The sequence below is a fragment of the Micropterus salmoides genome, unplaced genomic scaffold (assembly GCF_014851395.1).
Source record: "Micropterus salmoides isolate LMB-PRFRI ecotype aquatic unplaced genomic scaffold, ASM1485139v1 Ms_hic_scaffold_23, whole genome shotgun sequence".
Taxonomy (NCBI): domain Eukaryota; kingdom Metazoa; phylum Chordata; class Actinopteri; order Centrarchiformes; family Centrarchidae; genus Micropterus; species Micropterus salmoides.
This window is the reverse complement of record NW_024041484.1, coordinates 17,286,125-17,311,292: the sequence shown is the minus strand read 5'-3', so window position 1 is coordinate 17,311,292 and position 25,168 is coordinate 17,286,125. Positions and strand designations below refer to the sequence as shown.

At 41.6% G+C, this 25,168-nt stretch overlaps 2 protein-coding genes across 10 annotated transcripts in view; one reads left to right on the top strand and one right to left on the bottom strand.

Moving 5' to 3' along the window:
• impdh1b (IMP (inosine 5'-monophosphate) dehydrogenase 1b) overlaps positions 1–7,126 on the top strand; it is a 21,495-nt gene extending 14,369 nt beyond the window's left edge. For 6 of the 9 annotated variants that reach the window (XM_038738555.1, XM_038738556.1, XM_038738562.1 and 3 more), the window contains exons 5-17: positions 744–845; positions 967–1,041; positions 1,316–1,321; positions 1,507–1,713; positions 1,808–1,895; positions 1,992–2,191; positions 2,563–2,653; positions 2,823–2,918; positions 3,266–3,409; positions 3,599–3,743; positions 3,845–3,988; positions 4,260–4,343; positions 5,053–7,126. In XM_038738555.1, the coding sequence (XP_038594483.1) occupies positions 744–845; positions 967–1,041; positions 1,316–1,321; positions 1,507–1,713; positions 1,808–1,895; positions 1,992–2,191; positions 2,563–2,653; positions 2,823–2,918; positions 3,266–3,409; positions 3,599–3,743; positions 3,845–3,988; positions 4,260–4,343; positions 5,053–5,074 (1,404 nt within the window). In that variant the 3' untranslated portion in view covers positions 5,075–7,126. The remainder of the gene's footprint in view (positions 1–743; positions 846–966; positions 1,042–1,315; positions 1,322–1,506; positions 1,714–1,807; positions 1,896–1,991; positions 2,192–2,562; positions 2,654–2,822; positions 2,919–3,265; positions 3,410–3,598; positions 3,744–3,844; positions 3,989–4,259; positions 4,344–5,052) is intronic. The other 3 variants (XM_038738558.1, XM_038738563.1, XM_038738557.1) reach the window with 1 other exon arrangement.
• On the bottom strand, positions 6,779–25,168 carry LOC119918046 (proline rich transmembrane protein 4). The gene is made up of 3 exons (XM_038738554.1): positions 24,039–25,168; positions 17,336–17,470; positions 6,779–9,987 (listed from the first exon to the last, which is right to left on the bottom strand). The coding sequence occupies exons 1-3, from the start codon at positions 25,105–25,107 to the stop codon at positions 7,922–7,924; spliced, it is 3,270 nt and encodes a 1,089-aa protein (XP_038594482.1). The 5' UTR covers positions 25,108–25,168; the 3' UTR covers positions 6,779–7,921.

Genomic DNA, 25,168 nt, shown 5'->3' with positions numbered 1-25,168 from the left:
GTGACTCAGTAAATCGGACTCAAATTTGTAATATATGTTCTGGCTTTTGTGCAATCCATTAGAAACATGAAGAGGGGCCACAGTGCGTAGAACAGTTGTGGGAAATTCAGGCTTGTGATGTTGTTGACGTTCTTTCCCAACTCTCAGTTGAATTTAGCAGGTTAGTGCAGTTGTGCTGCCTAAATTGAGAAGTGGTGTTGATTACTTTTACCTTCACCGTGAACCGCTGAGAAAAGCCTCCCAAGTTTATGTCTGTCTCAGATAAGGAGGAAAATCTTGGACACCATAGAACTCATTTGCTGGTTTCCCATGTGTGTGGAATGTCATTATTTTCAGACACACACAGCTGAAGATAACAAAATCTGGTGCTGGCTGTTGTGGGAATCCGTAAGCTTTGACAGTTGAATGTGGCTGTTGTACTACAGCCACATACAGCCTGTGTATAATGTAAATATACAGTAGTGGGGCTCATTTCCATATTTCCACACCATGTTAGATTTCTGTCCCTGAGAGGAGGCACTGTGTTTTTGGTATCCATACATTTTATTTTGTTTGCAGACCTCTCATATCACAGAAGGACACTTGTATAATCTTTTTGGAAGTCTACTGAAATTGGCCCCATTGGCCTGTAGTCTTTTGTGTCAATGCAACATGTGCAGTGGATTGCATGTGCCAGGTTTAATCTGCCCCCTGGTGGTTCATGTGCAAAATTCCCTCCTTTTTTTTTTTTTTTTCTCTCTCAGGACCTGACCTCAGCGTTGACCAGGAAGATCACATTGAAGACCCCTCTCATCTCCTCCCCCATGGACACTGTCACAGAGTCAGCCATGGCGATTGCTATGGCGGTAAGACACTGCTTTTACAAAACGGCTGGAATATTGAGAGAGAGAGAGAGAGCGCATTGATTTCTTGATTCTTAGATACGCAATGTTATTCCTTTTTTTTTATTTATTTTTAATTTGGCAGCTAATGGGAGGTATTGGCATCATTCACCACAACTGCACACCAGAATTCCAAGCCAATGAGGTCCGCAAGGTCAAGGTAAACTATGATCATCCTTCATTATGTACAGGAGTTTGTATTTTATCTTAAACTGTCTCAGCATTTTTTAGTTAAGTCAAATGTTCACTTATCGTGTTTGGTTTTAGTAGCTTTAGTAGAATAATGTATTGTTTTAGTAGTCTTGTTGTAGTCATCACCATTTCCCACTTACATGCTCATACACACCAAAAAGGACTAAAGAAGTAACCATAACCAACTCAACTCTCACATGAATCATACCCTTGACCTTTCTTGTTCTCTTGTCCCTATATAGGTTATGGTAATTGTACTCCATCGTGTGTTTGTGTTTTGTTTGGTTGTATTTGTTTTGGCATTTCATTTATTTATTTATGGTTGTATGTCCTGTGAGTTGTGTTTGGTTTTGCGCTACCTTTTCTGCTTTGCACACATTAAGATAAATAAACAACAATAATATTAATGAGTTTGGTTTCTCTTGGTTTCCAGAGGTTTGAGCAGGGATTTATCACTGACCCAGTTGTGATGAGTCCTCGCCACACAGTTGGGGATGTGTTTGAGGCCAAAGTAAGACATGGCTTCTCTGGTATTCCTGTCACAGAGACGGGCAAAATGGGCAGCAAACTGGTGGGCATCGTCACCTCCAGAGATATCGACTTCCTTTCTGAAAAAGACCACGGCAGACCTCTGGAGGAGGTATGTACAGTTTTCAGAAACTGTATGTCAGTCAGTTAAAGTTTGTCACATATTTTATTATTTTGATTTTGAAATTATGTTGGTTGTATCTAAGGCCATGACAAAGAGGGAGGAGTTGGTTGTGGCTCCAGCAGGTGTCACTCTGAAAGAAGCCAATGATATTCTGCAGCGCAGTAAAAAAGGTGAATAAAAGCTCATGTGTGACAGCGGCTTTTTTTTTCTCTAGTTCTATTTTGGTTTCTCAGATAATTCGATAACCTCACTTTCTCTGTAACCAGGCAAGCTTCCCATTGTAAATAATAACGACGAGCTGGTGGCCATCATTGCCAGGACCGATCTGAAGAAGAACAGGGACTACCCACTGGCCTCCAAAGACTCGCGCAAACAGCTGCTGTGTGGCGCCGCCGTCGGCACCAGGGAGGATGACAAATACAGACTGGATCTGTTAGTGCAGGCTGGGGTGGATGTTGTCGTACTGGTGGGTGGTGTTGATGGTTAAATTGTGGTTATTGTACAGCATATCTTATCACTGGTACCAGTCTTTCATAAAAGTGTGAGGCTTTGAACATGTGAGCAAAGGTTGCCTAAAAATACATGAAACCGTTTGTGATCAGTTCCTCTGATGAAGAAGTAGTGTGGGAGTGTGTTGTGAAAGACCAGCAGTAGAAATAATCGCACCGTGGATCAAATATGGTGAAAATTCCCTAACTTAGTTGGAGAAACAAAGTCTAAATTTAATAAGTGTGTGAAATGTCTTAATATTTAATAGGCACACTATCTTAGCCTGTATTGCTGAATCTTCAGGTCCAAGGCCATTGTACTAAATCATGAATGTTCTTGCGTCTCCAGGACTCTTCACAAGGCAACTCGGTGTATCAGATCAACATGATAAGTTATATTAAACAGAAGTATCCAGAATTGCAAGTGGTGGGTGGAAATGGTGAGTTTGTTTACAAAAAGAAAACTCTTAAAAGTGCTGCTGTTGCCTCACTTAATTAGATTTTATACACATAGCACTCCCTTATAGCTAGCTTTCTTATTATGTAAATAAAATCTTAAAAGTTTGCACACATTTACTGACCATTTATATACTTTCCCCTCACCTACAGTGGTTACAGCAGCCCAGGCCAAGAATCTGATCGATGCTGGGGTCGATGCTCTGAGAGTCGGCATGGGCTGCGGCTCCATCTGCATCACACAGGAAGGTACTCAGCCTTGTTTTTCAATGCCATCTCCTGAATATGGTGTAACATATTTTCTCTTTCTGATAATATCGGAGCACCAGAAAAGCAGAAATGGAATTTAATTTTAATGGAAGCATGAATCTTAAGCTGTACATCAGTACCGGTTCTTAATTTGTCTCTGAGCTACAGTGAAAACATACATATGTTCAGACTGGGTCACGTTCTCTAAGGACATGAACTCTATCTGCGTTACCGCTTTTTATTTGATAAGCTGGTTCCTGTTTGTCCCACGGTCTAGTCTGATTTACCTGTTTCCTGCCGGATACCTTTTTATGGCAGTCATGTCAAATACGTTTTCTACCTTCTAGTCATGGCATGTGGGCGGCCCCAAGGGACCTCGGTGTACAAGGTGGCAGAGTACGCCAGGCGCTTCGGCGTGCCGGTCATCGCTGACGGTGGCATTCAGACCGTGGGCCATGTGGTAAAGGCTCTGTCTCTTGGCGCATCGACGGGTGAGATTTCAAAGAATAAGACATAGAAAATGTTCTAACATGGTGAAATATCTAATCATCATTTCATACAGCTTGTTAATCTCACAAAAATCCAGTCTTCATATCAAAGAAGCTGTTTATCACAGCAGTGAGGAGGTTAGATTGGGTGATACAAGAACAAAGATAAGTCTGTCCTGTCTCCCACTGCAGTTATGATGGGCTCGTTGCTAGCAGCAACCACTGAGGCTCCAGGAGAGTACTTCTTCTCAGATGGTGTGCGGCTGAAAAAGTACCGTGGTATGGGCTCCCTGGACGCTATGGAGAAGAGCACCAGCAGCCAGAAACGCTATTTTAGGTATGTGGGTGGCAAAAGGAAGCGAAAAGCCAAATTACAAAAGCAGCTAGAACAATACTGTGCTTCCATTGGCAGAATATTGATTTGATGTCTTTCCACAGTGAGGGCGACAAGGTGAAGGTAGCCCAGGGTGTGTCAGGCTCGGTCCAGGACAAGGGCTCCATCCATAAGTTTGTACCTTACCTGATTGCTGGTATCCAGCACGGCTGCCAGGACATCGGGGCAAAGAGTCTTTCTGTACTCCGGTGAGTTGTGTGGGTGTATTACTGGTGAATAATAGAGACGTTAGCTTTTACGACCGGGGGGTGGTGATGGCGCAGTGGATAAGAAGCCCGCCTTTGTTTTGAGAGACCTGGGTTCAGTTCTCCGCTGTGACACATCCACCATTGTGTCCCTAAGCAAGACACTTGCAACCTCTGGCGTGTATTGCAATTGTAAGTCGCTTTGGATAAATGCGTCAGCTAAATAATAAATGTAAATGTGTGTTATATTTTACAATGTTTCTACCTTCCTTAGTTCCATGATGTACTCTGGAGAGCTGAAGTTTGAAAAGAGGACCATGTCTGCACAGGTTGAGGGAGGAGTTCATGGACTCCACTCGTAAGTGCAAAAACACACACACACAAACGTCTTTGCTGCATTAAGTTATACATCTGGATACTTCTGGTAAACCAAACATGTGATATTTTGTTTCACTAGCCATTATTTGTCCACTGTAGGATCATGCACAAATAATTGAAATTAATATTATTCAACATTTTTTGTTACCAGTTGCAAATAACTAAGCACCCAAAAGAAAGTTGAACTGAGTTGTAGAGGCAGAAACACATCTGTTTTCACAGTGAGAGCAGGATATGTCTTCTACCAGAAACAGGAATGGAAACGCTGAACTGTGGTTTCTTTGTTGACTATTCATAGATTTCATCATGACGTTGCTAAGAAACAGCTTGGCACCAATATCCCTGTTAGGTGTTGACATTAGCAAACACTGCAATGGAATATTAACCTGTTCTGTAGTTACAAGGAAGAAATGACAATGCAGCAAAGAGTATTGGGTATTATTATTATTATTATTATTATTATTATAAGCTTGACTAGCAGCAAGATTATATCATTAATGCTTTATCCAAAAAGGACAAATACTAATTTCCCTTGGTCCCCAGACTTTGTGTCCGCATGACCCATAGTTAGTTTTGTGCAAATGCGATTTAGCTGTGAATTAAAGTAAGTTAGCATAGTTGTAGCTGCAATACTAACTTACACAATGAGCAAGTGCTCATTTCTTTCCCATTGTTCTCTGCCTCCACAGTTACGAGAAGCGGCTCTACTGAACGGGTGAATGGAGTGCAGATCAGCAGTGCACGCGACATGCCTAATCCAACAGTGACCAAATATTAAATTGCCACTTCTGCTGAACATGCACACCACTCACTACACCCTCTCTATTCCCCCCTGCATCATATTCCCCATCATTCTTTCTCTCTGATCCAAGCCAGCTGCTTTGGGGAGAAGAGAGGCATCGTAGCGAAGTGATTATCTCCAGACTGACACCCAACTCTCTGGAACACCTGGGATTTTGCACTCAAGAAGCAGCGCATCAGGGTTTTCAGAATGACATATTTATCTGTATCTTGAGTATGCAGTCGATCCCACTTTTGCGTGTCAATAGTAGCGAGAGAATGAACTGTGTGTGTGTGTGTGTGTGTGTATTTTAAAAGGACAACAAAAGTGAAGGTGCGCTATGTTCATTCTGTTAATATTAAGGAGTCTAAAGCAGCCGTGGTGCAGATCCCATCAGCATCTTTTGGGGCTTTTTTGGGATCCACGTTTACCAGCACGCTCGCCATCAGAAGCATCTCGCATTCCATTTCTTAAACACACTAGTATATACATGCATAAAATAAGACAAAACACTCGTCTCTCAGCAGTGTATCATTCTCAATCTTGCATTGCATTTTCAAGTCCTCACAGGCACAAGCAACTTAATGAATAGTAGCTGCTTATCTTTCACCACTATTGTATTGTGGATCCTGAGGTATGAGGTATTGGCTATGGCGATTATCCTGTTGACTTTGTGTCCTCCAGTGTCACCTACAATCAGTAGACTAAACCCAGACCCTCAGTCTGCACCGCTGTGGACATTAATTTTCCCTTTTCCCTTCGAAGACATCTTGAGCCAAATTATCAGTCTCCCATCTCAGTGCATAGTGTTCATGGAGCATGGAAAGGACCAAAAGCTGAAGTGAATCAAAAATAGTTTGTGATGAGAAGGACAATTTCTCTGCCCGTAATTTGAGTAATTTTAGATAAAACAAACTGTATATTAAACCTGTATAGTGTTGAGGGCTTTGCATTGAGTATGAGCAAGTTTTTTTGATATGCATGTTTGTTTTTTCACAAAGCCAAACATGGCTGTATTTATATTCTGCTTTATTGTAATTGCATACGTACTGCCAAATGTATTCGCACTTCCTTGTGACACTTCTTTTGTAACTTCAAAACCAAAATTAGCGCAACAAGTTGATTCTTACCTTGTGATTTGTCCATTCCTGCGTTGTCAGTGTGGCATAGGTTCTCTTTGATAGGTTTATTTTATTTGTTTCGTTTTACCAGAGATATGCCTTGAAACGGGGATTGATTAATTAAGGCTGCAGATGATATAGCTCAGAGAAAATGCGTTGTGCCACACACCCTCTCACATCCTTTTCTTACTTTAGAAACAGTATCACCATGTTTATTATTATTATTATTATTCAGCTATGTAGGCGTTTGTAACATTTTCATACTGGATGTCCATTTGGCCAGGTGTCTTTTTTCTTTTTCTTTTTTTTTAATAAAATGTCCCAGATTGTGAGAGTTGAGTTGCTTTCTGTGATGTGCTAATATAATTTACCCTGCACAAGGTTCACTTGACTAACAAATGCCTTGCAATTGGACTAATTCGCAAGAAAATGTATACCAAAATATATATACCTATTTTCAGTTGGAAATGACGGCTGCTTGTTTTCAGTTTCCCATCTAAAGAGAGAGTTCAGTTTTCTAAATTGTTTTTTTTTTTTTTGCAAAGTACTGAGTCATGTTGGTGATCTAAAAAGCACGAATATAGAATTAAGTGAGATATTGGGTTTACAGGTTATAATGGTTTTCAACTTCAGTATATCACATCAGCAAAGCCGCTGCCAGAATACAGTGGTAGCATCTTTTATTATCAACCAAAACAATAAGTAAAAGCTTTTCAGATGCACAAAAAAGACTCAGTATTCAATAAGTTCATCAGGGGGTTTGAGAAATATCACTTTAAAACATGTTTACAGTAAAACACTCAACAGATGAAAGTTGCTTTTGCTGTTCAATATGGTGAAGAATAAATAAATCAAACTGTTTATGGACTACTTTATTATTGAGCGTGAGCTGCAAAGTCATATTGCTGGATGTCACTTTGACCCTTAAGTAAAAGAAACCAGATGTTATAAAACAAACTTTATTAGACAATAGGTTGAGCAGAGTTATGTCTTAACATAAATAAATTAGTAAGCTGGTCACTCTGTGTATGCAGAAGCACAATCCATTGTTGAAAAATGTAGGAGGATAAGGTAACAGTGTGCATTTTATCAGTAGAGGGCAGTGTTGCGCAATAACTGCACATAACATGTGTTGCATATTGATATGGAGAGTTTAGTTTGACAAACTTTAATTTTAATCCCATTTTTTGAGATTTAATGATATTCTGCTGAGTTTGAAAGGGTATGACTTCAGTAGTAGTTAATAAGTGCTTAATTCAGTCACAGTACTATCTATTGGAATGTTGGAATGCAATAAAAACATTTGTACAAATATATTCCTGTTATCGCCACTCACTAAAATGTTACTATTCTTTTGACTACATCAAACTTCACCAGCCTTTATCAAACATGTAAAAGTTACAAATTACCTTTTGGCTTTTGACATTCTTGGCACTTAGACCCTCACAGACATTTGCTAATGACCGCATAAGAAAGCTCATCAAACCTCCAAAAAACTTTATTTTGGCAGCTATAAGTATTTTATGGTGTATGCAAATGCTACCATGCACTACCAAATGGGCTGTAAAAAAACCTTGACCGCCAACTTGCCACACAAAGCAGATACCCATCTTGATAAGTTGTCAGTGTTAACACAAGTTTGACCAGATTGGCCTTTTATAAATCAATAGTCTCGCTGCAGATGCTCAACGCATCGATTTGTCTGCAAACGCTGATGAACTCTTCTTGCACAGATCGGTCTGCCTCAGACGACATGTCCAGGTCCAGGCTCTCCTGTGAGGCCGTGCCCAGTGCATGATAGTGCCTCTGTGGATCAGCATGGCCTTGGTGGCCGGAGGTCACCCCGTGGCCCGTTCCCCCTTGCTGAAGAAGCTGATGAGCATGTCTCTCTGGGCTCGGGCAGAGGACCAACGATGAGCCTTCAAGAGAGGCTCTGTAGAGGGAACAGGAGGAAGAGCTGCCCCTCCAGCGTTCAGGAGATGAACAGCTGGAGGAAGAGGACAGGGAGGGAGATGGTGGAGCACCTATAACAGTGTCTCCTTGAGATTGGGCGGAAGGGGGTTGGGGTTGAGAGGTCATCTCCACGCAGGAAGAGGTCCGATAAAGGCCAGGGTCAGCTGAGAGAGGATCACAGAGGCCGTTGCTAGGAAGTGCAGAGTGGTTGTTGATGGATAGATCACTGCAGCGAATAGGCCTAGCAGGGCTAAAAAGGCTCATGGGAAAGAGGGCCTCACTGAAGAGTGCCTCGTCTATGCTGCGACGCAGGTTGATGGGCGAAGGTGGCCTCAGGTCTGTGGTGGAGTCACTGGTAAACGAGGATCCACCTGAGGGCTCTCCACCTCCTCCATCCTCAGGTTTTTCTGAACCCTGCAAGTCCAAATCCAAGTCCAGGTCTCGGTACGCCAAGGCCCGGTTGCTGTGGTAGAGGAGGTCTAGGCCGTTCAGACTGCTTCCAATCCTCTCATCCATCAGAGTGTAAAGAGGAAGGCTCTCTGTCTCTCCAAGTCCAACGGTATCGACTATGGCGAGCTTCTCATGCTGGCTTAGGGTCCACTGGTAGCTCCCAGGCAGGATGGGTGACTTGGACGCCAACAGTTCAGTCCAGCAGCTCCCTGCAGCTGGGAGGTGATCAGAACAGTAGACTGGTTGTGCAACCACCAAGGCTAAGGTGAGACAGACCCCGAGCTCACACAGTCTGCAACTAAACTGAAAAGCCCACCATGGCCAAGGGTGGAAGACCTCCTCTCCACCTGCAACACCCATAGCATTGAGCATTGCATATAACTGCAGTCCTGCACATGCTAAAAGAAACAATGCCGAAAGACAGACGGTCACAGCTGCACGGCTCCAATCCCGGCTCTCAGCAAAGGGGCAGCGGTTGTAGCGCTCAGCAGGTGTTGGAGACGTGTTATTCAGGTGGTAGATGTGCTTCGAATCTGCCCTCACATAGATGTAGAACACAAAATAGGCAGCAGACAGAAATGTGGCCAGTACCACAAAGGCTCCACGGGAGATGAGTGAAAGAAAGAGGCAAAGGGGAGGCTTCTGTTGGTAGAACTTCAGTAAGGTCACCGGTCCGAATGCAGCAGCAAAGTGCAGGACAACCAGGCAAGCCAGGAAACAGGGTCTTTGGAAGGCTGAGTAGGAGAGTTGCATTCTTGAGCGCATGGAGAGGAGAAGGAAAACCAGACCGAAAGCTGCAGTCAAGCAGGGAAAAGGTGCTTCGTAGAGCATCAGTGAGGCCTCTGTGGAGGGTAAGCGGTCCTGGTGGCCGTAGGCATCGTACAGGAGCGAGAACGATCTGGTACAGCCAGCAGCTAGCAGAAACAGGCTGACCAAGGCAAAGTAGCCACATCCGGATGGGCATCGTAGCGGCAAGCAGAGCAGATTGAGCGCTGAGGCTAGCGTTAGCATTGCAAAGGCACAACCAGCACCATAAACATGCGCATCCCAAGCCAGGCCCCAAGCTGCCATGGCATTGTTCCAGTCGGTGTACAGTGGCACCAGCATGGGTGGAGCTGGGACCAGGAAGGGGCTGATTGATTGGTTTGTGGCACTGGTGTTTTGTGTGGGCTTGACGTCCAAGGAGGTTGTGGATTCCCAGGTGTCAGAGAGGTTGCAGATCCCGGAGCGCTCTTTATTGCAGTCTGGAAGGAAGGTGACGTCACTGTCCATTAGGCTGGACATCCAGTCTTCAGTGTACAGTGTTTGTGGCAGGATGTCTGGAAAGAAAGTAGAAATTCAGTTTGATCAAATTTGCTTTGAATAGCTGGGAAGATAAACCAGATTAAAATCTGAGTAAGTGATTGAAAAAAAGGGGACAAGAAATTCACAAATCTTGGAGATAGAAATATCTAATTTCATATAACTTAAAAGCATACTAATTGTCCACTTACGAGAATACACAGATGCTTTTAGTCAACGTTCAAACTAGATGAGCCAGAAAACAAATTGGCTCAGGTCCAGCAGGATGGTGAAAGGCTGCTTTCCTCCTAATGTGCTAATCCTGTTTAAAAGCTTGTAAGAAGGCAACTTCAAACTGAGCTGGGCCCAAAAAAAGAGGCAGTTGTGTGTGTGTGTGTTACAAATCAGCCCACTCGGAACCACAAAGCTAGTTTTTCTTGCATTACGTAAGCCATCTGGAGTTTCCATGCGAGAACAGTTAATTATGATTGTGTTAGACATGTTTTAGCACTGCAAAGGAAATGGCTTTGCTTTGGAAATTAAAGAGTAACCATGTGTATCTGTGTTTGCCTGAACATTACAGAGACGACTGCAAAGCTCATCTGCGCCGTTTATGTAATTCAATTACTGGAGGATGACTTGAACAGGACGTATCACAAGGTATCTCACACGGCATAATGCCTCACAAATCTCCGCTCGCTGAGCTTCATATCATGGACGTTGTTCTTCTCCATAATCATATCTATCACCAAGCACATGTTATCTTTCCACCACAGAAATGAACATTTGGAGACCTTGCAGCTTAAACACCTTGCCTTATTAAAAATTGACAGTCAAATGCAGCAGAAGAGAAGCAGCTTATAAATGCATGTCTGTCATCTCTGCTCATCAGTCATTTTGCACCGCTGTTCAGAGACAATCACTCCTCCATAAAGACCCAGGTGCTATAATGGACCACAGAGACAGGGACAAATAAACTGAAAGCACAGTAAATCACACAGCAGGCAGGTTTAGTGAAGTGTATGCCTATAAATATATTTTGCAGTCGTTTCTGTGTACGATTAGAGACTCTTTTTTTGTGTAAAAACAGCCAATAGCACTTTTCTAAAAGAGTGGGGAAAAAAGGGATTCAAATATGTCCAGCGACGCCTGGGGAATACATTACATCGGGTGGTAATGTCATGTGCCAGTTTAAGAACTTAAATGTGCAGACATCAGCACCGCAAAACCCCTAAATCTTTGCGTATAGATTGAAGATGTCTAATTTGTTTCCTAAGTAAATCTAAAAGTGGAATTCATGTGGTTTAGCATTTTTGTTTTAAGTCTTTCTCATCTGTGTTTTAACATACTTTTATGGGTTGTATTCTTGTGTTTCCCATCCCACCCTGTCCTGGTCCCCTAATTTCACCCTTTGTTTATGATTTCCTTCCCAACACCCGCCTTCAAAAAGGGGAAACTCCCATAGGTGGGTTTGTTATTTTTAAACAGGGACAGTTTTCTGTTTTCTTTGACTGTCCTGAATTTTCTCTGCCTGTGCTTTATGTTTTCTGTTTCTGCTGCTCTCTGCTTTTCCCCCCCAAATGCATATGTCCAATGCATGGCAGCTGCTGCTTCCATTATGTTTAACATGTCCAGGTCTGCAGCTCTATGAGGGAGAGTGAAATGGTCGACAGTGTGTCTCTACTTTTAGCACTCTAACATTACTGTGATGATGCTGAGATGCAAACAGCCAGAAGCTCTTTCACTTGGATTAATGTGTGTGTTTCTTGTACAATGTGTCTCTATGTGTGCACACTTTGGAGTGTCTATTGGTGCATTTGTATGTTTTTGTACTGTTGACACTTTCCGCACTGAAGTACCCCTTGAGAACAAAACCTTGCTCTTTTCCTGCCACTCTCAAGAGTGGCAGTGCTTTAGCATAAGCCTTGGCACTGCCCTGCTGTCTGCCTGGTTTTGACAAAGTCATTTTTCCTCGTTCATCTCCTGACCCCAGAGCTTAATCACTGTCCCAAGTTATGATGAGAAAGTCAAGCTCAAGGATATATGACCCCGCTGCTGCATCTTTTAGTGAAGCACGACGTAGCAGCTTTTATTTCAGACATCCTGAGCTGTCTTAATCACATCCTCAACAGGAGAAGAAAACGAAGATCGATGAGATTTTCATAGGCTTTGTTTTTGCACTGGTGCACTGTTTTTTAATTAAATCCTGATGAATCTTTAATAACTAAAAGTGAAATGCTGTGGGGATGGCTCCCTTATGCATCATTCTCATAAAGATTCTTCAGCTTTGCGCTGGACTATATTGTTTAAAGCAAATTTGGCAGGGAGGATGTGAAAACATCACATCACAATGTCACATCACAATTGAGTACCTTTTAATCTTGGAATGGTACAGACAAAACAAGCACTTAAGACACCACCTAACTTGCAATAGACCTTTTTCACTCTTTTTTGACTAAACAATCGATTAATCTAACTGAATAAATGTTGAAAACAAGAGTCAACAACTACACTAACAGATCTGTATGGCTGTATTAAGCTAAATGATAACACCAGCTCATGGGACCATGCTCACAGAGACAATGCTAATATGCTAATGTTTATGCGGATGTAATGATGTATACTGTGTGTGTTATTGTTATTAATAGGTTTATTATATTTTAACACATCTATGAATGTTTAGCTGCCAATATTTAGCAGGGTCACCATCTTAGTTAAGTGCATTACCATGCAAATATTTGCTAATTAGCACTAAGTACAGAAGGGGCTTATGGGAAAGCCATTAGTTTTGCCGGTATTTGGTCATACACCAAAGCATTTGACAAATAGAAATTTCAACCTTATGTTGATGCTTGATGAAACGTCTGGAGATCACCAAAGTGATAACAATTCATCCAAAGTGGACCATGAATGTCTGTACAAAACATCATGACACACCATCCAGTAGTTAAGACTTTTCACTCAAAATCACAAATGTCAACCTTATGGTGGCACTAGAGGAAAAGTAAGATGATCACCAAAGTCGTTAAGATTCCTGGTCTGGGAACCTGGATGTCTAATACATTTTGTGGTAATCCACCCAGTAATATTTGAGATGTTGCAGACCACAGTGGTGAACCGATCGACTGACCAGCATTGCCATCCCTAGTGCCGTGCCTGGCTAATTAGTATGGCTAATAGTCAACAGATTAATCAGTGATAACAATAAAAATTACTTGTAGCACTACACTTAAATAATGATGTGACCACTAGTTTGTTCAAACTCCATATTGAATTAGAACTCAGGTGTCATGTTGAGAAAATAAAGAGGAGCTATGTTTAGTCTTGTTGAAAGTTTAGACAATAGCAGCTTTAAATCAGGGCATATGTCAGTGCTTTAATAAACTTGAACTGTATGACTGCACTGACAATGCCATCCTATCAAAACAGACTGTAGCTGTGTGGGAAATGTGGCTGCAGTGTAAAACAAACACACAGCTGCAGACACACTGAATGTGGGGCCCACTGATAAAGTAGGTGCGGTTCAGTACAGTGTTATGCCAATGACTTGTCACTCCAATTGTTTACTTTCCAGGGCAATGGTGATGGTTTGTATGTCACTGAGTCAGGCTGAGTGGAAAACGTGATAGTTATTTAATTAGTGCCATGTTTTGTTTGCCTCACTCCTGTCGATAAATGTCACATCTGAGCAGCCTGGACAGGGTTCGGTATGAGGTGGCTACAGTACAAGAATGGATCAGAGCGTCATGTTCCACTGCATGCAGCTGCTCGGTCATCTGACACATTCCTGTGGGAACAAGTCTCTCATGCAAGGGACAGCAAGCATATCTATAGTAGATAGACACAGCCTGAAAGCAAAGTGCCTGTGGACACTGACTGATAGTCATTTGATATAATAAAACCTTCTAAAATGTAATCTAAAGACTTTGTGTTCCTTCTCAGCAACAAAAGATGACAGGCACAGCTAACGATTAGCTGGGGAACACAGTGAAGCATTTAGTCGGTAAGATCCAGATATTTCCCTCAGGAGTTGGTAGAGACCAAAACAACTAAAAGTGAATATTATACACCAGGTGGCCAGATAATAACTTCAAATGAATAATAATGTTCTGCTAAATGTGAAAATAAGAAGCTGTTTGCTAACAAGTTTGCCATATCAACTTAAACAGTGATGATATGTCAATATCGTGTTGACAACTTGTTTCCATTGCCCCCAAGTAGCCAAAACAAATCTGTTATGAAGGTTTAAAACAAGACCATAAGTCTACAGCCATCTTAGCTACTTTGTAAAGCTGTACTTTGAGCTAAATGCTAATGCTAGTATGGCAACATACTGACAATGGCAATGCTAACTGTCATATACCACGTTTACCATCTTAGTTTAGTGTGTTAGCATGCTAATGTGTAAATTACCATAAAACCTAAAGTAAAGAGAAAAATGGGAATGTCATTAGTTTTGCAGGTATTTGGTCTTAACCCAAAGTAAGACAGTTCAAATTTTGATCTGATGATGGCGCTACAGGAATGTCAGGCATTGGGCAGGATTCATTGACTGGGAATATAGTGTTTCCATTTAATAGATGAGATATATCAGTGAAGACCAAAGTGATGGATCGACCGACTGACAGACCAACATTGCCACTATCATGCTAGGCTGCGATAGCATGGTTAAAAATCATGTCCTGGTTTCATTTGATCAACATGGCAATATTCTACATTTAGCCCTTCTTTCATAATGTCTGCAGCTATTAAATGATGATTACAATTCAGTTAATTATTAATACAGACCGATAGCACACAGTATGAAAGACAAATGAACACTAATCTTCTAAAAAATCAGCAACTGCTATTAAACGACTTGGATCACAGATCATTTCTTGTGAGTTTTATTTATGTATCAGTGGAAAAACTATTAGTGCACAGGCGCTGTATTAATGTCTTAATTTCTTTGGGTTTTGCTAGTAAATCTTGAAAAGTCTCACCGAAGGCACCATAACCTCTAGACCAGCTGAGCTTATAAAGGTGAAGGATTCCTCTCATGTTACAATGGCAGCAACCCCAAACACTTCATGAAACTGAGAGCTCTATGTAGTTTTCATCTGATTGCCTTCATTTTCAATTTAACTCACCTCAGAAAAAGTAAGTTAGATCATGTTTGTTGAGGAGGAGCCTGTGTGTTGGGAAATGTGAGGGGGAGGGTTTATCTGCTTCTTGAAAAGTTGCACTTAATGCAAAAGCACCTGGTGTGGGTCCATTAAATGAAATTGGAGAGCTGTAAATGTGTTTATGTGCAGCTTTTCAACAGCAGGTTTTTGCTTTAGGGAGTACACATTCAAATGGCAGGCAGACTGAATACTAACATTATTGTTTCACTCACTCACTCGTGACATACTGAGCTAGAGAGCCCCGTAGCATCCCATCATCAGTGAGTGGCACATTTGACAGGTCTATTTTTGAAAATCATTTGACAACATTTGCTAATCTGGGCGAGGTAATGTGGGTTACATCTGCTCCTGTGAACTGGGCTGAAAGTGAGTCTTTTAATAAATACTGGAAATTAAGTACATGATGAAGGACTAATATATGTGATTTTTACATTGAACACATTTTATCTTCAGATAGTTCAAGTTCAAGTTCAAGTTCATTTTATTTATATAGCACATTTTATAGCAGCCGATGACTGACCAAAGTGCTTTACAGAACAACAAAATTAAAAGACACTAGCACCATGCATAGCAGCACATCATAGAACAGTACAGCAAAGATAAGAACAGCTTAGAACGGGAGAAGCACAAGCAATCATAGAGTTAACAAAAATAAACAACAGAAAGGACGTATAAACATACACACACACACATATACATATAGATATATGTATATACAAAGATACACATACATAAACAACCTTAATTATAGGCCAAAGAAAACAAGTGCGTTTTTAAAAGTGACTTAAAAGAGATCACAGAAGGGGCTATCCTAACGTCTAAGGGCAAATTGTTCCACAGCCGAGGCCCAACCACAGAAAAAGCTCGATCCCCTCTGCGTTTAAGTCTGCAGTGAGGAACTTGTAACAGATTTTGTTCGCCTGATCTGAGACTTCTCGATGGAGTATACGGTTGTAGCAGTTCAGTTAGGTAGCTAGGTGCTTGGTTGCATAAAGCTTTGTACACAAATAACAGGATTTTAAACTCAGTTCTGAAATTAACGGGCAACCAATGAAGAGACCGCAGAATTGGGGTGATATGATCACTTTTACGACTATTTGTGAGGAATCTTGCGGCGGCATTTTGCACCAATTGCAGACGAGCAGTTTGGGATTTCGAGATACCACAGTAAAGTGAATTGCAGTAATCTACACGTGTGGTGATAAAAGCATGAACAGCCATCTCAAGAGTTTTAGGATTAAGAAAAGGTTTGACTTTTGACAAGAGACGTAGGTGATAAAAACTAGAGCTTATTATCGAGGAGATTTGTTTATCAAAATTTAAAGACTCATCCAGTAGAACGCCCAGGTTCCGAACACTTGAGGATCTAAACGCCGCTAGTCTGCCTAGGTCGAGGGTGGCAGCCTGGGGATTAACAGTGGGCCCGAAAACAATGATCTCTGTTTTGGTTTCATTTAAAAACAGATAATGAGAATATTTTTTGATTTAGCTTAAAGGATAAGTCTAGTGATTTTCTATATTTTTCTTCTTGTCAACAGATCCCATGAAAACACCAGAAGCCAACAGTAAATTGATCCTTTTAACAGGTATTGTCTGTGTAGCTGAATTCTGATAAATCTAATTTTGCCTTGTTTTAACCTGATATATTTGCACCTAATACTTTTGTATGCTAACCACGTTATAAATCACACATCTATAATTTAAAATAGCGATTTGACACCCTGCCTTAAGCTATAGCTTCCCAAATAGAATAAATAGTAATGTGTTATTTATTGAGAATGACATATGCAGCAACTCTTCATTTAAAAGGAATCGTGTGCTGTTGGCCAGTGGGCTACTTAATTAATGCATATGTGTGTTTTTAGTTTTTTAAAGGCAGATATTGTCTTTGGATTGATGACATAATATTTATTTATCTAGAGGGTATTGTTCCCCATCTATTCTGTTCTCAGGAGTTCTCCAAAATCACAGCTTGAATGAAAAGTTTTCTGCTCCCATCGGAAGCAATTAGTGGCCTCAGGCAAAGCATGCAGGGTAATTGTTTCTCCCAGTCCTGTAACAGATTTTCAGATATTGAAACGGCTGAAGAAAGGCTTCTGAAACAAACAGCATGCAGTTCTTTTTCGTTGTCCTCCTAACAGCATGGCAGACCAAACACATTTGAAACCGATGGGACTTTGAAATTAGTTACAGTGTTTGTTTAAGGGATTTGTTTGCTCACCTGTGCTCAGTGGCAGGGATGTTGTTAGGAGCTTAGTGGATAGCGTGGAAGTGTCTGCCAAACTGGTGTCACCATCCCCATCTGCTGAAGGAACCACACCTTCCTCATCCTCCTTATCCTCTTTGCCTGGCAGGTCTGGGAAGAGACATGCAATTTAACCTCTGAGCGATCTCAAGGCGATCAGGAATACAATTTAAAGAACTCCACATAGCATAGCTCCAAGTAGTCTGAGAAACAAAAAAAGATTAGCAATTCTGGAGCCTGTCAAAAATAAGTTTAACCCTCTCTGCTCACAGTGAGTCTGAAACACACTGCAGAAAATGGAGGGACTATATTTCTTAACCCAGTTCTGTCAAATGGATCTGTCTATCACCCACTTAGTTGTAGCCAGTCATCCATAGCACAGTAGTCTGGCCCTCTGTAGTCTAATTACATTGACATCCTGATGTGTGTGTGCATGCTTATCAGTGTGTGCACATCCTGGTCCATCACAAATCCAGACCCATTGTTCAATCATCTGTGTTAGTGCTACAAAGAGGGAAACAAGACAAGACCAAGAGACAGAGAAATGACTACATGACTGAGCCACATCATTCCCTTTTCCCTTTGGCAACCTCACAAAAAGACACAGTTTTCACAGTAAGCCCTCTGCACAAGATGTGTGTGTTTTGCCACACAGCGCAGCAATTATAAATGAATGATGGACCAGATGAGATTTGGGACGATATTCAGCGAGTGAATCTGTTGGGGAAAACTGATGAGCTGACTCCGTGATGAAGCTGGGGATACCAGGTCCTCTGTTAGTTTATAGCTTCAGAATTAATATTAATAAAAGATACCGAGGCATAAGGCTAGTGGGAGGAATAACGTGCTAGGAAAAAACTTTGTGACGGCTATGAGGCAATGCCAGCTACTATCATACAGTAAAATCTAGGTCACGTTCACAGCCCCTGAGTCAATTGTAAATTTTAGAAGTCTCCGAAGTAAAATCCGCTCATCACGTTATTGCACTGTTGACCTCCACACAGCAGGAGATCTGTCTCAGCCAAAGGAGTGATGAGTAACAGAAACAAATACTGCACAGGTATACACCTGCACATAAAAAAGAGTGTCTCTTAGAGCAAGTCTTGATTCAAGTCTCAAGTCCTTTAAGGCGAGTCAAAGTCTAGTAACAAGATTTCATAAGCAAATTGCAAGACATCTCAAGTCTTCCTTTTTGTGACATAAAGGTACCCTGTGGAGTTTCTGATGATCAATGGCTATTCCACTATAAAACTTTTCCATTTCAGTTTTGAGCTTTGTATATAAAAGTTTAACAATCGTCTGGTACTCAAAAGTCTTAGGAAATAGATTTCTTAGTTTGTGCATCTCAAACTCTCAGGTTTTTTGAAGAAAGGTTATTTGAACAAAAACTTGTTTATTGGGTAAATAAAGGTTTAAAGGTACCATTTGGAGTTTTTGACCTCTAGGAGCATTGTGTTTTTACCAAGCGGGAAGCTTCCGGTCTACAATATGAAGCCGATGCGGAAGTCCCTGAAACCTGCATTCTATTGAAAATCCAGCAGGGGGCGACTCTTCTGGTTGCAAAAAGAAGTCCAGCTCCATTAAAAATAAGGGGAAATTACCCTACTTCTCAGCTGAATAATTACCCCAGTAAACACTTTCCTGATGAGTTTATGGTCTCAGTTGCTAGTTTCAAGTCTTCTTCAACACAAAATGATGTTCATTTAGTAAATTATGGTCCCATTTACTTTAAAATAGACCACAAAGCAGAGTATGTTTCAGGGCGGGATTATCTATGATTGACAAGTCGTTACCATGGCGATCTGTCAATCAGACTAGTGCCGACTGTACCCTCGGCACTGTGTAAATTTAACCAGCACCATTAAAAAAGCTTAATAGTTCACTTTCTCTGGTGAGTACATTTAGTTTTAAGACTATTGTTCACTAGACAAAGTTATCAGCTCTGTTAAAATGACAGTTAACTGAGTTACAGTTGCACCTAGCTAAGCAAGCTAGCTAGCTCCGCACACGGCCGTTAGCTGCACCGTATCGTCACTTCCGGGCACTTCCTGCATAAACTCGACATGGCGGCGCCCTATTGGCCAAACTCAAGGCTTCAAAACGGCAGTCCACAAACCAACGGGTGACGTCACGATGACTATGTCCATTTCTTATATACAGTCTATGGTTTTTTACGAGTGAGTCCCAGTGTTGTCTGCACACAAGAACACGAACGTGCAGACATCACAATACGCAGTCCACAGTTTCACACTTTTCTGATGTTTTATGAGGAAGACAATAATTTGACATGTTTTTCAGACATCAAGGATACACACAAATTAATCAAAGTATTTTGCCTTGAAATTTTAAATATTAAAATTGAGTATGTAATTTCTCAAGTTACTAAGTAAGTAATTCTTCCTAGCAAAGGATGGCATTTATTTTAAACTCAACTTTTCTCAAATTTCCAAGTTCAAAAAAGGAAAAGTAAGTTTTATTTTTCTTGAAAATATTCTGACAGTTCCTGACTTGAAAGGGGTACTAAAATCAGTTTCCTTGATTTTTTGCTGTTGTCACAGTATGTTTTTGCAGTTAAGATATTGTCTGTTGTCCAGTGAATTGGGAGGAGACACTGTACACCACGGCCAGATCCCTGCAGCATCTGCAGTACAGACACTCTGATGTGCCTGTGATTAAATTTCACCATCTAACAAGATCTGCTACAAATGAGATATAAGGACAGTAAACATGTGCTCTCCTTCACTCACTCGTACAGTACAAACAGTGGAGCTCATCTCTTTAGCACATCACAAGCAAAATTACTGATGACCAGCTGTTTATGGATACTCTGCTGACAGAGCAAAATAAAAGCAAAAGGGGATTAGAGAGAGGGAGGCATGAGTGGATCTCAGTCTTAGTATATTGAACAGTTCAAAAATACACATGTGCTGAATTATCATTTTACTGTCCACCTAATTAGTGCGTACATAATTTATCTTGGCCTTCATAACCTTAAAGTGTTTTAACCTTAATGTAATTTTCTGTGTGCCGCCTTCACCTCAGGCTGTGAATGGATGGTTTCTACATGTGCGTGCGGAAGGAAAATGTAGGTTTCGTCCAGAGATATAGCCTAAATTGAATTTAAAGTAGCACCCACAGTGAGCAAAATCTTTGAGGCAATGCTGATCCATTTTGGTGCGGCAGTTATTCAACGTTTCAGATGCTCCTCATTATCTCCAGCTTCCAGAAATAATAAACAAAAAATGATGTTGCACTCCATTACACTCTGCTTTATCTACATAAGCCCGCAGAGAGTTTGTAAAAGAATACAAGAATACACTCTGAGCTCAGAGTGATAAGAAAGAAAAGGAGCGGTTTGGATAGCAGTGCAGGAGAGAGTTGGATGCTCCTAATCAGATGCATAAAAATGGGATATTATGACTGAGATACCTCTTCTTCAATTGTTTCTGGCTGTACTTGCACAAAATTGCATCATGTTGCCTATTTGGCTCATTTTTAAGATAGTTACCAATGGATCCGTTGCATTTTCTAACGCCTTTACTCTCCCAACCAAGTCTTGCTTTAAGATCAGTCTGATTAAAGGTGACAAATAATCCAGATTGCTCTTTAATTGCATATTTACATTAGTCAGAGTAAATCGGCCTGCGAGCTTTGGGTCAAATCCTAAAAACAAACAGGCCTAATCCATCCAGTTTTTTTAAAACTCCTGTCTGGTTAAAGAAGTCATTATGAGAAGATTACCATAATATAAAAGTCCAGACAGTGTTCTCTATTTGCATTAAAGATCACTTTCCATGTAAATTCTATACAAGGGCATCAGAAAACCATGTCACATGCTCTGCGAGTAAAACTATTTCCATAATCAGTTAATCTGTCAATGGCCGTGCTTTAGCTGTTTGTTATGGCGCTCGGATCACAGAGACAATATATTCTTGCAGGTACTAATGGAGTGTGTTAAAGGTCTAGTCTCGGCACTGTCTGTTAGTACAGCATACCGTAATGGAAAAGGTGGGAGGAGGGGAAAGAAGGAGCAGGAGGAAGGAAAGGTTTTTTGAAGATAATGTACAGCAGTGGCTATCTGAGATGCTTTAGAAAACCTACTTCACCCCCCACATCCCATCAGCCTCAACCCCCAGTTCTTTTCCCGCTCTCTCCTCTCATAATTGCCCATGCTGTTGGATGTCGGAGTGTCCCTTAGTAGAGGATTACACACACAGAAGCAGAGCATTGCTGTTTTTTAAATACCTGACAGCCTCCTCAAGGGCAACGCCACCTAGCAAATGCTCTCTCGAGCAATGAAAAACCCACCCGTTTGTGATGAAGATGTTCCACACCTTCATAAAGAAATGATTCACCTCGTGCCGCTTAAATAGATCACAGCACACAGATAGAATGTTCACATTGGGATAATGTATGATAATGCAGGGGTGCTGTGCTTTCATTTTCATATTAGTCTCCTCCTGTGTCCTTTGGCAAGGTGTAATCATTTGAACACTGCAAGACTCCTGTGCAATACTGCACCAAGCTGACTACTAGGGTGTATAAAAGCAAGCACTGGTTGTCGTTTCTCCATGAGTGATCAGAATCTTCTCTCGTCCCTGTCAAAACATTTTCACCCTTCAAAGCAGCAATGGCTGACATGTCTGGCCATGGAACAAACAGACAGGGATTTGTGTTTGTAAAGAGGCAAAAAAAGATTGCAAAAGGAGGAGTAGAGCTGGAAGGGAGGGAGCGGAGAGGAAGGGACAGAGGAGCATGTTCAGCATCCATGAACAGCGACTGGCGGGCTTATGGTCCCACAGGAGAGATGGTGGTTTTGCTGAGTGTGCGCTTGGAATACTGATACGCAGCCACAGCAGCCCGCCTCAACCTGGCCAAGCTCCCTATCTTTCCTGCATGCCGCCATACAATGCATAATCAAAAACCAGTGCAGACACAACACTGGGCGCTGTAGACTAAACACAACGCCGGTTTCAAAGCAAACAGCTTAAAGCAGTGTCAGATACACAAGATCTGATATAGTTGCATGCCAACACTGCAAAAAAAAAAACTGACTCTCAACCTTTATTTTCCACTGGGGAACTGTTAATGTACCTTTTGTCATTGTGCATATAGATTGCTATCTGTAAATATCCTAAACTTTGTTTAAAAAAACAGAAAGTCAATGTGATTTAAGCACAGTTTGCATGTTCAAGAAACAGAGGGTAAGAACTAACATTAAGAAGTTTATGAAACAGGTGTAGTCAGGAGTTGAAAACTTACTTTTAAATTTTTACCAAATTTTTAAATCTGTGAGCAAAAACTGCATTTTGGCACTACTGCAGTAAAGATATTGTAATTGTTGTTTGTTGTTTTGCTTTGATTTTAAGGGTGAGGAGAATATGACATAACATAATCTTTGCTAGGAATAATTTCTTCATGATTATGCCTCATGGTTTTTGTAATTATCTACAGCTATGACAACAAGTAATTCATTCATTTTATGTACCAATATTAATGGACTTTTGGTGGAATTACAGCATTTAAACATTCAAGCTAATATCATTATGTGCACACACGTTGAGTGACACATCTGTGTGTATACATCCTCCAAACAGCCCTGGTTTTATCAGATGGACATGGAACCTCCATGACTGAGAATAATCGGCTCATCATTTTCTGGCCCAACCTTTGACCCTACATGATGAATGCGTCTGTACCTGGAGGTGGATGTTCCCCTGAAGACTCATTAAGTATACAGACACCAGACTGCAACCAGTGTTGGGGGATGGGCCTTGAAGATGGAGTTTTTGCCTCAATGTCATGTGAAAGTCTACTGAAACCTACTGGCTACCAGTAGCCGTTTAAGTTCACCATCTTTGCCTTTTCATGCTCTGTAGAGAAAACCCCCGTCAAGTGGCATTCAACCAAACACTCTTTCCTTCCATTCACTGAGGTAATCACTTGTGCAATGTTGGGGGGGGGGATTTCTGCTTGAAAACTCATTATAGACTGTTAATGGGCTGTTTTTAAATTGGGTGGTACGAATTACTCATTGGAAGAAATTGTGAAAGGCAAAACTATCTTTGGGTAAGGCTGGGGACAGTCAACAACAAAACATCACTCAAAAAAGCTTTTTAACTTTCCAAAGCAGATTTCACAACAGATTTTGATGCTTTATTATCCCTTCCATATTCTCTGTGTCATGGAACTATTTTATTGAATAGTTCAAAGTCTGTGGGAAGCAATCATTGCAAACAATTAAGATGTTTCATTCTTTTGTAGATGGTTTTGATTGCAGTATGGTGGAACTACTCCAACTTCTGAAAGCTGTTATGTTACTGAAATGTATTTGTCCATCCATTTAAACCACCACAGTGTAATGCCACATTATATTAAAAAAAAATCTTAACTATACTATACTATACATACTCTCCCCTAGCATGGTGTACAGAGATTTCAACACATAACCCGTCATTGCAATCATGTAAATGTTGATTCCAGACATGTACTTATTGATTGTTGACAGGGTTTCAACAAGATCTGGATTTATGCTAATGTCGGACCTTCGACTACTTACCAAGTCAGAAATGTCATCGATCAAGCCGAACTGTCTGCAGCCTTTTGACAGCCATTTATTGAACACTTAAGACCTGCCTGCATATGATTGATCACTATTGATTTGTTTAACTTTGCTTACCTCCTGCTATTGAGAAGTGAACGCTTTGGCTCTGAGTTGTGCTTATTATGGATTCTGGCACAGGTTTGTGATCGATCACCATGGCTGTGGTGATTACCACCGGCTGTCCCTCCATGGGCCCCGACCTGGCCTGGGAGAAGCCCAGGTCAGCCTCGCTCTGAGTGGGGTGGGTTTCTGTCATTGTGGCCTCTCCAGCATGGAGAGTAATACTGACAGTCGGGTCGTGTGGTTGTCTGACAAATGTGGTTTCTGAGGGAGTAGGGGTAGTAACAGGCCCCAGAGTGTGTGTGCTGGCTTGTGTGGTGTCCACCAGTCCTGGATTTGTTGTTGTGGTTTGGGCTGCTGCCCGTGTCAAGGCAGTAGGAACTGTAGTTTCTGGTGCTATCGTTGACCAGATCTTTACTGTTAAATTTTCAGCCTCCTCTTTATCAGTGTGTGATGGGGGGTGTTGTGAAGTGGCAGCCTTGCTGGGTCCGGCTGCTCGTGCAGTTCCCTGTGGTGGGTGAGTATGTGTTGCATTTTGTTCAGGAGCGCTTGTGCTGGCGGGACTGTTGGTGAACAGAGTGTTTCTGACATAACTGCTTGTGGGAGAGTAGGAGTCTAAAACAAGAGTATCATTGTAGCTCTGCGCTATGCTGCTGTGTGGAGAATCTGATGTCCCTGTGTGAAGTGGTTCTGTTCTTGTCTTTGTCACGCTAGCTAGGAGCCCCCGAGTCCCAGTCGTTGGTGGTTCAGAGGTTTCAAAAATGCTCCCTTCACCTGACACCGAGTGGTCTTGCAAGTGATCAACTGGTTCTGTCAGACTTTTGGCGTTTGTGGTCAACACAACAGCCTTCTCTTTACTGTCCGAGCTTCCATAAAAGGGAATTGGGATTTGGAATGGTAGTGAGGGAAAGGAAGGGAGCTTTGGCAGAGACGGGGTCCACCAGTTAGAGCGTTGTCTATTTTCAGGTGCGTTTTCTCTTGATGGCGTCTGCCCCCAGAGAGCCTCTTCGTCAGCCACAGCCTGCCTGTGAAGTAGCAAAAAACAGCCGAAGCAGAAAGCCAAGGTCTGGAGGAGGCGAAGCATGCTGTCGACAGTGGCGCACGGATCGCTCACATGTTGTTCTCCATCCTCCTGCTCCCTCAGG